This window comes from Melopsittacus undulatus, chromosome 14, assembly GCF_012275295.1.
Source record: "Melopsittacus undulatus isolate bMelUnd1 chromosome 14, bMelUnd1.mat.Z, whole genome shotgun sequence".
In the NCBI taxonomy this organism is placed as follows: domain Eukaryota; kingdom Metazoa; phylum Chordata; class Aves; order Psittaciformes; family Psittaculidae; genus Melopsittacus; species Melopsittacus undulatus.
Genome location: NC_047540.1, coordinates 2,874,607 through 2,884,448, shown reverse-complemented (window position 1 = coordinate 2,884,448; position 9,842 = coordinate 2,874,607). Strand labels below are relative to the sequence as shown.

Here is a 9,842-nt window from a genome sequence, read left to right as displayed (position 1 = left end):
GCCCTCCATCCCGTTTCCCTTCCTTTCCAGCTTCAGCTCCGAGGTGTCCTCTGTTTTCCATGGGCATTGAGTGATGTTTTCCCGACAGCCCTAAGGCCAGGGCCTGCTCCTTAACATGGTGAAAGGCAACGGGTTGGTACCACCTTGCACTCCATGTGGGTCAGGGGATGCCCTGTCTTTCCTGGGGTGCACTGAGCAGGCGTTTTGGAGCTCAAGGACCCAATTGCCATTTGACATCCACCTCTGATGGGGAAGGGAGAGTAAAACAGAGCCAGGACTGGAGTTTTAACGCATATAACCTCAGAGTAACAGCAGGCAAGGACAAGCTGGAAAACCCTCTGAGGACCCAGCTTCACCGCATAGACCACCTCGACCCACCACCAGGATGCCCACAAGCGGCTCGAAGCGGGGCTGCGGGCCCCCCACAGCTCCCAGTAAGGAGGAGGAGCAGGTCCCACGAGGACACTGGGAAGCAGCAGAGCGCATTTACCCAACGAGCGCGCTTGTCGGGGCACATCTGCCCGCGTTGCAACACGATCTGCACAGGAGCCGGGTGCTCGCAGCGGGACCTGCACCGACATCCACGGGGCTACCCCGAGGAACCGGGGGAGCCGAGCCCGGGGGGGGGCGTCGGGGCCGAGCTCCGGCCCCACTCCGTTCACCTCACCCGGTCCGGTCCGGAGCAGCGGCCCCGCAGGCAGGGCCGCGGCCGGGCGGGGCGCGGGGCGGACCGGGAAGCGGCCGCTGCTCCGCCCCTGCCCGCTCTGCCCTTCCGCGTTGGCGCAGCGAGGCCCGGGCCCCGGTATAAAGCGGCGGCCGCCGCCCGGTGCGCTCTGGCCCCATGGAGACGCAGCGGAGGCCCGGCGGGGGCAGGCCGGTAAGGGACAGGAACGGGAGGGAGGCTCCGGGGGGGGGGTCCGGCCGCGGCCTGTGCCGGGGCCGCTGCGGAGCCCGGGCCCCGCTGTTAACGTCCGCCTTGGCCCGCAGGTCCTGAGCGTGAGCCGAGGCCGGGAGCACCCCGCGGGGAGCCATGAGCGCGGGCAGCGGCTCCTCCGGCCCGGGCTGGCCTGAGGCGCTGCCGGCAGCCAGGCCTCCGGCGTCCCGGCCTGCAGAGGGGATGAGCGGCACGGAGCCGAGCGAGGGCCGCTGCCTCGGCCTGCCCGAGCCGGGGAGCCCCGGCCGGGAGCCGTGCGCTGGGATGCAGCTGAAGGTGGATTTCTTCCGCAAGCTGGGGTACTCCTCGGAGGAGATCCACGTCGTGCTGCAGAAGCTGGGGCTCGACGCCGACACCAACACGGTGCTGGGCGAGCTGGTGAAGCACGGCCCGGCCGAGCGGGACAGCACCGACACCCCGGCCGAGGGCAAGGAGGCCCCGCTGGTCCCGCGGGGGGGAGCCGGGAACAAGAGCCCGGCGCCGGGCCCGGAGGAGGCGGAGAGCGACAACCTGAAGCCCATCGTTATTGATGGCAGCAACGTGGCCATGAGGTGCGTTGGGGTGGGCACGGTGGTGTCTGGGGCTGGTGGTGCTCAATGGGTGCTGGTTTTACGTGTTCTGAGCTGTGCCAAGAGCTTGGAGTCCGGGAGCAGCTGCAGCTGGGTGCTCGGGTAAGGCTTCCCAAGGCATCTCACTGATGCGCACATGAGCATCACATCTGCCTTGGTGCCTGTCCTGCCCGTGGTCTCTGCCGGCCCCTGAGCAGTGGTCATAGGGTTCTGCCAGATGCAGGCACTCTTTGTGGGGAATAAAGACATTTCCTTGCGTGGCCCAGCTCAGGAGGAGGATAACTGAAGGTACATTGTCCTCTTACCTAATGGCTTTATGTAAGTTTCAGTAGCAGGAAGTTGCTCAATAAATAATTACAGGGTTAATTAGAGCAGGCTCTGTAATACCGAGCTGTCTCCTGCATTGGAGACCAAACTGTGGCTCTTGTATTTTGGCTGACTGTGTATGGTATAGAGAACAGATAAGATGTTAAAGGGGCACTCCAGCTTGCAAGTCATCCTCAGCATCGTAGGTGCTGATGGCACAGGTCCTGTTGGGCACTGTGACCCAGAGGCAGCCTGTGGAGCTGCTTTGGTTGGAGTGCAGGAGCCTTAATATCCATGGAGCATCCATGAACTGAATACTTATTGTCTTGATGTCCCTGCTGTTGGCTGTGGTGCTGAGCATTGCCTGCCCTCACCCCAACCCGTGGTGCTGAGCATTGCCTGCCCTCACCCCAACCCCTGATGCTGTGCTCCCCACCTCTACACAAGGAGTCTGGGCTGGGTTAATTGAATACACTAAGTTTCTGAACTGGGCTCTGCTGTTGCAGTTCAAAAGCAAGCCTCCTTCGCTGCTTTTTAGCTTAGCAGGTCTTGTAGTGTCTGTTTGTGTGCAAAGACTTGTTAATTAAAGCCTAAGTCTGTTTGCACACAGCTGCTCTGGATTCCTGCAGCTTTTGTCTAAGGTGAAAGTGCTGAGTGGAGCTTTGCTTGCAGGTGTGGTTTTCTCTAAGCTGTGCCTGGCAGTCCTGAGAGTGGGGCTGGGAAAAGATGGGCTCAGTCTCCTGTGCAAGAAACAGACGTCCTGCGACTCCCAGGGGAAATAGGGAATTCTGGTGGCAATGGAGTGAGGTTGGAGAAGGAAAGGTGGGACCTGGGTACACATGGGAGAGCTCAGCCCCTTTCCTGTGGCTCTCCAGCAGTCACTTGAGGAAAGTGGCTCATTGTGAGAGTGACTCCTGCAGGGAAGTTTACCTTGGAGAAGTGCTTAAACAACAGAACTGGCTGTGGGGTTTGAATGCAGAACCTTTTCCCCATGGAAGTTATCCCCAAAAGCCCAGCAGATGTGACTGAGGGCAGGCCAGGCAGCACTAGTGCTGCCGATGGGACAGAGCCCGACAGGACAGAAGCACTTTGGCTTTTTTAAGCCATTTGTTAGAAGGGGAATTCCATTCTGAAACTTCCTGTATTGATGGTGTGATGTTCCCTGCTGATTCATTTGCAGTGTACAGCGGCCTGGCTGAACAGCTCTTGACAAACATATGCAAATCACAGTGGAAATTAGCTTTTACTTCCTTCTAAGGGAATTTTTCCTTGGCTGCTGCCAAATCAGATCAGCCCAATTAGCTGCCTTCTGTAGATGGGAGGGTGGTAGCAGGGACTCAAAGAAAAACATCTGCTTTTTGTGTTTTATCTAAGATCACAGTAACCTGTGTCTGGGTAACTGCAGCAAAACCGGTCTGACACTGGAGAAACCTTTTAGAGCATCTTGGTTCCAACTGTTAATGTCAGCCTTTGTGTAACTTGGGATTCTGAATGTACATTGGGTGTCTCTGTAGGTGTTAGTTTTTGTGCTGAAAGTACCAAAATGCTTACTCTGAAAACTCTTAACTCTGATTAACAGCTTCAGGATAAGTCAAGTTTCTTTCTGGTGCTACTATGGAATAGATCTTAGCAAAGCCTCTGCTGGGATGTAGGTTCTTTGGTAATCACTTAATGGAGGAGTTCACTGGTGTGCTACATGGAATTGAAATGTTATTGGAGTGTAGATGGGAAGGGTAAACCTCAGGGCAGGAGCAGTGCCCAGGTGAGGAAATCTGCCTGAGTTACGAGACCAGTTATCTTCAGTATAGTACATCTTACCATGAAACACAGGCTGCTAGATCCCCAGAACGCAATACAGGGCTGTAATACAGAAATGTTGAATGCTTGCCAGAACCATTATCAGCAAAAGAGCTGATTATGCTGTAACTCCTGGCACTTGTAAAACAGAAGCTGTAGTTTCCTCTTAGAAGTTCTGGAAACTATTGATAGGACCTAATAAATAAGCAGCAGCTTTTTGCATTGGTACATGGTTTCTGATGCTGGTGTTGAGCTTTGTTCTCAAACTGACCAGTGCTGTTAGGATGTTCAATGCTGATCGTGTTAACAGGAGGTGTTAGCTTTGTGCAAATGTTGCATTTGTAACTGATTTGGGGCCATAATATAATAAGGAAGCATCTTTAAGTGCTGGTTGTCTTGATGTAAGTGTATAAGATGTCTTTCCTGAAGTTATCAGAGTAACTTTACAAGCAAAACCCCTGGTGAGAGTACAGTTTACACTGGCAGGAATTAGCTGCTGGCAGACTGGGACAAAGGGTGTTGGAGATCACATTGTACTCAGAGCTAAAAACAAAGACCTTGAGTCCACAGTTAATGCAAAGGTTCTGTTTCAGCAGCTGCAACAATTACAGCTGCTCTCTCCCTCCCAGTGAGGATTTGGGTATTTCTTGGTCCTCAAGTGCTAAAAGGAACAGGAATTGTGAGTTGCTGATGCTGTTTACACAAGATGAGTAACAAATACTGATTGTGCTGCTCTTAACCTTAACCTTTGCTAGAGGTTTTCCAAGTTGCTGGATCTGTTTGCTTGCTGTATTGCCTGACTGGTCTGTCCATATCCTGGATATTGAGAGTCTTGCTTTTCTTCTTTGCAGCCATGGAAATAAAGAGGTGTTCTCCTGCCGAGGCATCCTTCTGGCTGTCCAGTGGTTTTGGGACAGGGGACACAAGGATATTACAGTCTTTGTGCCATCTTGGAGGAAGGAGCAGCCACGACCAGATGTGCTTATAACAGGTGTGGAAATATGAAAACCAAAAGTAGCTTTTCAGGCTCACTGCTGTGTCACTTAATGAGCTGTAGTTAGTAATTAACTTATGAATGGAAGATCTGAGTGGTAAGAGATCCAGTAAACTGCTGACCAGTGAGAATTAGTCATTAACTTCTCCCCACAGTGAGTGTTTGACTGTAACATACTTTGTTCATGCTAAAAGTTAAAGCTTGATGGAAATTACTCACATTGAGAGGAGCTTGCTCTGCACTTGCAAAGAGCTGAGATTTCCAAGTAACTTTACTCAGAAAGCTATGACTTTAATATGGCATGACAAAAGATAGGAGCCTACCAGTCTTAAATACCTATTGCACTTTGCATGCCAAGGTTTATATGGATGGGACTGCCTGTATTACAGCAGCCTCTGTGGTGTGCTCGGAGTGTCTGTAGGAGCCATGCAGGCACTGGGTGTGGGAGTCCATCTCTGACAGCCTGATGGATGGTATAAGCGAAGAGATGAGGATACAGGCTGGCTTGTGGGAGAGGTGCAGTGACTTTACATGAGTTCTGTCATTTATTGATGATGTTACTTTATGTGTGCAGAGGCCTCTGGGCTGTGTGTGTGTGTTCACAGTTGCGTTTGTTCTAGACCAGTACATTCTCCGTGACCTTGAAAAGAAGAAAATCCTGGTCTTCACTCCTTCCAGGAGGGTTGGAGGCAAACGTGTCGTCTGCTATGATGATCGATTCATTGTGAAACTGGCACATGAGTCTGACGGCATTGTGGTTTCTAACGATACTTATCGGGACCTGCAGAACGAGCGTCCTGAGTGGAAGAAATTCATTGAGGAGCGCCTGCTGATGTATTCCTTTGTTAATGACAAGTACGTTTCCCATTCTTCCTCGGCTTTTAAATCGGATCCGTGTGAGCTGTCGTGTTTTAATGAAGCAATAGCAAGTGATGTATGAAAAGAACAAAACGCTGGTACAGAATTGTAGAAGGAAGTGTGGTGGGAAGAGTTGCCCAACTGTGACGAGGTACAAAGGTGTAAGAAATTGGAGTCACCTCAATAGCTGTTCATAGCTTGGAGGTAGGAGCTCTGCTGTAGTGGAGCTCTCCTAGAGAGCTTTGAGGCTCAGTTTCCTCATAGGACAATCATTAGCAGGCCCAGCAGCAAGTACTAATTCTGATCAGCAACAGAGCACAGAACCTTTCCTGTGCCTGCAGTGAAGCATTTCATGTTGGTCTTTACCTTGTGACTGGAGGGTTCTGTCTGCAGTGAATTGAGAAAGCTTCTTGGGGCTCAGATAGGAGTTTTCATTCTTAATCATTAATGAAATGGGAGAAGGGAAGAGGAAATGACACCCTGACCCAAGAAAGTGAGCTGCCCTGACTGAGGTTTGTTTTCCTGTAGGTTTATGCCTCCAGATGATCCCTTAGGGCGCCATGGCCCCAGCCTGGATAACTTCCTCAGAAAGAAACCTGTGGTGCCAGAAAACAAGAAACAGCAGTGCCCTTATGGTAAGAGCTGCCTTCTATATGTGAAGACTGAGGTGTCTGTGCAAGTGTAATGCATACATCTGTCAGCACAGTTAAGTCCAGCTGGTCATGCCATGCTCATTCTGTGCTCTGTCTTTCCTTGCAGGGAAGAAATGCACTTACGGAATTAAGTGTAAATTCTACCACCCCGAAAGGATCAATCAGCCGCAGCGCTCATTAGCTGATGAACTCCGAGCCAATGCAAGGTTGTCTCCTACCAGAAGTACCAGTGCCAAGGAGGAGAAAAAGGGCAAAAGAGGTTCCCAGGCAGAGCTCCTGTGCTCTCTGCCCTCAGAGAGTGATAAAAGCTCTTTGCAGAAGGCTTCTGCCGAGAGGAAAAGCTTGACCCACAAAGCAAAGGCCAATGATGCTGCGCTTCAGGTCAAAGGCTGTGTGTCAGGCAGTGTCCCCCCTAACAGTGGGAGCCACAGGTCCTCTGACAGGTACCAGCAGCCTCACATGGACTCTCTGTCTTACATGTCTCAGGATCATCTTGACTCGGGCATTGGGTCTCTGGAGAACCAACTGTCTGATATGTGGCCTTATAGATCTACCAGTCACTGTGATCATTCCCATGCTGACCAGGTTGCAGTCTGCACCTGCAGTAGGCAGAGATCCATGTACCCACATTCTCCCAGCTTAGAGCAAAATGGTCTGGTCTCTTACAAGCATGGTTCCCACAGATCTTCTTCCTCTGGTGCTAGCTTCTTGCAGTATAACCCTGAGATATCTCACTCAGGACAACCTCACTCGTTCTCAGGCTATGGTGTACCTGTACACCCAGCTAATGCTGGGCAATACAGCCTGCCCAGTGAGTATAACACCCCTCCACCCCATTCTCGTGAGTACTGGTCTGAACCATACCAGATGCCTCCTCCTCAAGTGAGATCTTCCAGTGTGCGAGATCCTCGCTCAGTGCAGAGAGCCCCAGGACCAGCGTATGGGGACTCCCACCAGTGGGCTGTGTCTGACCAGTTTGCAGAGGAACGGGCCAATGTGCATGTCAAGCTGTGTGGCATATTCCATCCCCATTTAGTTGATGCTGTGATGAGCCGTTTCCCTCGGCTTCTGGATCCCCAAAGGCTTGCTGCAGAGATACTCACATACAAGTCTCAGAATCCAGGTATATGAGGTGATGCTGAGGGCAGCCAGGCATAGGGAAGGCTTAAAGGGCGGTGTTAGCACTCTGTAGCTGCCATAGCTGCCTTCTGAGGGCTCCTTCTTACTCCTTGGAAGTACCAGGCTCTAGGTGGAGGCTGGATACCAGATGTATGCTCACAGCAAATTCTGGTCTAGATATGACAGCATCCCCCTCTTAGGTGAGAGCACCTTAGGGTCCTGTCTTCCCCAGGGGCTGTTGAAGAGGCTCTGGGTGCTGAACAGAAGAGGTTGCAGCTTCAGAGCAGGATTTTTCCTCTGGGGGTTCCATGGTGAGTTAGGCCCACCCTAAATTCCTGCAGTTGTTCAGGAACTGAATGTGATTTTACTCCTCCCATTAGCTTCAGTTTTGAGATGGTTTTGTGTATGTCAGGTGTGCAGAGGGAGTACTTTGGGGGGCTTATGAAAGATCTGGCCTAGTACCTTTGCGGTGACATGAGGCTTATTTGTGAAGATTGAAATGCATTGTCAAGGTTCTTAGCTCTTAACTAAGCCTCTTCACTATATCCTGCCATGCAGATCTGTGGGAAATGGTGGAATATATCTAGTATGAAGCTAGGTTTAGCTGGCTCTGATTTGGTTTTATTGGTGCACTTTGAGGATGCTTTCCATACCTCTCCCACTGAAGCTGACCTTCCTGAGATGAGGCACTTCTCCAGTGTGTGCCATAAGTGCTTAGCAAGCTGCTCGGCTCCCAGAAAACAGGAGCTGGGAGTGCAGCCCTTCCTCAGGATGAGAGGCCTGACACTGCTCCAGAGCTGGGACATGCAGTTGTCAGAACATGAGGGTGACCACGGTATTGATGCTGAAACACTGACCTTGCCTGGTACCTCTCTTAGTCTATCTCTGTACACCACTGACAGGGAGGATTTATGATGTTGTGCCTTGTGTTTTCAGACAGCAATAGCTTTGAGCACCCACTAAACCAGCTGTAGTCATGTCTGGACTGCTGCCAGTCCTATTCTGGAGGATTCCTTAATAGTTTTTCCTCTGTAAAGCTGTTGCTTCATCTTCCTACCAATGTTCTCCTGTCCCCTTCAGCTTTGTCAAACTATAGCAGCACCCAAAAACGTAGAACGAGGCTTACTTGGTAAGACACTTCCCCTCTCATTCCCTTTGACTCTGAAAGATGTTTTTTTACTGTAGATACTGTAACAGATTCTAAAGATGCAAAACCAATTGCTGTAGTAATTGGTTCTGGTCCTGGCATTTCACTGTGCTTAGAATGCAGAGGTGTTTCTTGCACTTGCAGGCCAGAAGCAGTTGATTTGTTGATACACATTGTATCTATGTGGTTTTGTTATGTGTTTTTAAATACGTCCAGCTTGTGGTTAAAGCCAGGTCATTGAATGGCAAGTCATGATGGGGAGAGCAGGATACAGCAGTTGGAGCACCCTCTTCTTCCCTCTGACTGTCCGAGTGACCTACCCAGACTGGCACCATGTGCCATAGAAACCACAGGGACACAGAAACCTGTATACCTGGTGAATTATGATACATTACTGACGAGTAATGTTTCATGTTAGTAAGCAAAATGCTTCTTAATTTTAAGTAACCTGAGACTTTGCATATTTGTAAATTACAGGAAAAAATGGTTTTTAATGTTATTATCCAGCAAGTCTGCTGCTTGAGGCTGGTTTTCACTAGTATGGTCTCGACTCGGCCATTGTGTTACTTGGCGTGGTGGGGTTTGGTGTTCTGATGGAATGCTCATACGTGCTGCTTCTCTTGCAATCAGAAGATTAACATTTTCTGCTCACAAGCTGACGTTTTACTGACCTCTCTAGCATTATGCAGTGTATAGCTCATGTATTGAATGGAGGCAGCCGGGTGAAAGCCATGGCAAAGCAAGAACATGTGGTATATAAATAAAACTGCTGAGTTGAAGTCTTTGGTATCTGGTGGCTTTTTGAAGGTGCAGTCAAGGTTTTGGCCTGGCTTACCATGGAAGTCAGGGAATCACCTTCCTGGACTTCCTCTGGCAGTCCTGGATCTCCATATGCTGACTGACTGGATGTATTGATGGGCTTGGTAACGGATGCAGTGTCACAGAGCCAAAAATCAAAGCTCCAAACTGCTGTGGCAAATCACAGCAGGTCCAGTGTTCACTGTTCATGGGGCATTGCTGAAGTTGGTTCCCTGCACAGGGGAGGTGAAGAGAGGCAGCAGTGTGCTGGCATGTTCCACTATGAGAAACCACAGTGGTGCTAGATGTCTCGGGAATAACCCATTCCTCATTACCCTGGGATAAATAGTATGGGCTGTGCTTAGTTCCAATGGGCAGTTCCACAGCACAGCCTGGAAAGAAGACATATTTCATCTGGTTACAGCACATCTGTGTCAGATGTTGAGTGTGATAACACACTAACATGTCAAGACTTTGCCCTAAAGCTGTTATGAACTGGGGAGGAAATGCAATTGGAATATCAATGCTGACATTCCTGTAGAGGAATCTTCCCCTCCCACCTGCTATCTCACAGCACAGTGTGTTCTTCCCTGAGCTGCTAAATATGGTCTTTATTCAAATGTGTGCTCTTAATTTAATACAGGGCAAAGACCTTTTCTAGCTGAAC

At 50.4% G+C, this 9,842-nt stretch overlaps 1 protein-coding gene across 1 annotated transcript; it reads left to right on the top strand.

Annotated features, from left to right (window-relative positions):
- Positions 1-764: 764 nt before the first annotated feature.
- ZC3H12A (zinc finger CCCH-type containing 12A) lies at positions 765-9,156 on the top strand. The gene is made up of 6 exons (XM_034069353.1): positions 765-877; positions 988-1,485; positions 4,458-4,597; positions 5,221-5,455; positions 5,987-6,093; positions 6,218-9,156. Exons 2-6 carry the CDS (start codon positions 1,031-1,033, stop codon positions 7,240-7,242), a joined length of 1,962 nt encoding a protein of 653 aa, XP_033925244.1. The 5' UTR covers positions 765-877; positions 988-1,030; the 3' UTR covers positions 7,243-9,156.
- Positions 9,157-9,842: the final 686 nt, after the last annotated feature.